This window comes from Trachymyrmex cornetzi, unplaced genomic scaffold (assembly GCF_001594075.2).
Source record: "Trachymyrmex cornetzi isolate Tcor2-1 unplaced genomic scaffold, Tcor1.1 scaffold808, whole genome shotgun sequence".
NCBI lineage: Eukaryota > Metazoa > Arthropoda > Insecta > Hymenoptera > Formicidae > Trachymyrmex > Trachymyrmex cornetzi.
Genome location: NW_017300145.1, coordinates 31238 through 33257, shown reverse-complemented (window position 1 = coordinate 33257; position 2020 = coordinate 31238). Strand labels below are relative to the sequence as shown.

The window sequence follows — 2020 nt, the reverse complement described above, 5'->3', positions numbered from 1 at the left end:
CGCTATAAAAAAATATGGGTCGAATATTTTTTGATGCTTTACAACATATCCAAAGCGCATTAAAATCGGTGAGGGACAGTTCCGACCGTTCCCTTGTTAGTATTATACAGAAAAGGCCGGTTTCATCAATTCGATTAATCCGAATCGGTGATTAACTGTCAATCATAAGTGGTCAATTCTACTAAATAGCAAACACAATTTGTCAGTTCCACGGCCAATTAAGTAATTGGCATAGATGAAACCGGCCCAAATGATTCTTCGCGAAAAGCACGCATGCTTAGCGTATTTTTTACCTTTTTTTAAAAAGGTAAGTTTGTATAATATTACTTATTACCGATAATAGATTCATGTTTAGCTATCAGTTCTTCCCGGATCCATTGTTTAAAACGTAAAACTATTTAACTGATCATACGAATTATGACATCATCTATGCTCGGTTTCAGGTGTAAACTTGGTAAGATCGTAACAAAGCTTACAAATGCTTTTTCTCTGTCAAACGAAACAAATAATAATTAGCGATCGTCTACTGACTTAATTATACGCTATCTCACACATATTCCTAAATGAGTGCTCAAAAAAAATTAAATTTTCCACCGTTTACAGTTTTTACTTTTTATTTAAAACAATTGCCTGTGCAACATTTAAATTGCTGTTCAACGCAATGTCACGACTAATTAAATACAAATGCGATTGCAATTCTTTCTCGGGTAAACGAGAAGATGCTTCGGTGATCAATCTTGAAATATGATTCAAATTAATGCAGTTGCTATACCAAATTGGTTCAGCTTTCAAAAATAGAGTTTTTAGTAGTTTAGTCAGCTGAGGTAAAGTCGACGAGTCGCACCAATTTTTAATAATACCTAAAAATGAGAAAAGTTTCGTAAAAAAGGCCTCATACATAATAACAATTAGATAATAATATTACTTGTGTTTATTACATAATAATACTCCAGAATAGATATGCAATAGCTTCTGACAGACTTGGGAAATTGTTCGTTGCAGTTAAACAGAGATGTAAACGATACGTGAATTTGACAAAGTGCCAAATTTTGTTCGAAACGTCCGTCCGTAAATTCCATTTGAGAAAATTCTTTTTGACGTTTTCTGGATACATTAATAAGAGTCTTTACTTTACCATAAGGAAACCTCGACAAGAAATTTTTCATATATGCATCATGAAACTTATCTTTAAACAAACGCTTCATACGTTTGACGCTATAATCCTGATCCAACGTATCAATGTATTCCACAATCAATTGCATAATTACAATGATATTTTTCAGTAATGCAGCTGTTTCGCTCAAAATTGTAATCTCTGTGTAACTCTCAACTTTCTCATCTGGACATACTTCGAGCGAAATATCAGACATTAGTGACATCAATAAATTTACATATTTTACAAATTCTTCTATGGGTAAAGTTTCTTTCTCACGATTACTTACCGAAATCATATCTTCGTCAAGATTAATTTATTTTCACAAACGGAGGCATAATCAATTGTATACTTGTACAAAGTTTCCTGTAGTTCACAATGGACGTAAATAAATTAGCTAAACATTCCAGAACTTTAGTGCGCCATTTTACATTAGTACTTTTGGAATGTAACATTGTTATTAATTGTGCCACAGCTACCTTCATTGTGCAACCTGCATACGTACCCAAAAAATTAGGTAATATTTTATGACTATTTTTCGCTAATGTATGTGTGTGTATGTGTGTGTGTGTGTGTGTGTGCACTATTACAATTTTGTACAAGCACATCTAAGAAAAGTAGAGAATCTTCTTCATACGTGGATCAATATATATCATTGCATAGCTCAGATATCTCACAATTGAATTGTGATGATGCCGTAAACGTTTTAATAAACTATGGAAATACATTACAAGTTATAATTCGACCTTGTACGTACAAACCGAGTTATTAATTGTTATTAAGGCTCCTGATTAGTCGCAGCAGCCATGTTGGAATCGTGATGTCAGAAGCGAGGAATGACACGTTAATTTATGCACGATGCCATTT

General features: G+C 33.2%; 1 protein-coding gene across 1 annotated transcript in view; it reads right to left on the bottom strand.

Moving 5' to 3' along the window:
- LOC108768561 (uncharacterized) overlaps positions 1-1463 on the bottom strand; it is a gene marked incomplete at its 5' end in the record, with an annotated part of 5320 nt that extends 3857 nt beyond the window's left edge. Inside the window, 3 exon segments of the mRNA XM_018519028.1 lie at positions 335-493; positions 633-860; positions 926-1463. Of these exon segments, the coding sequence (XP_018374530.1) occupies positions 335-493; positions 633-860; positions 926-1463 (925 nt within the window).
- Between the last annotated feature and the right edge of the window lie 557 nt (positions 1464-2020).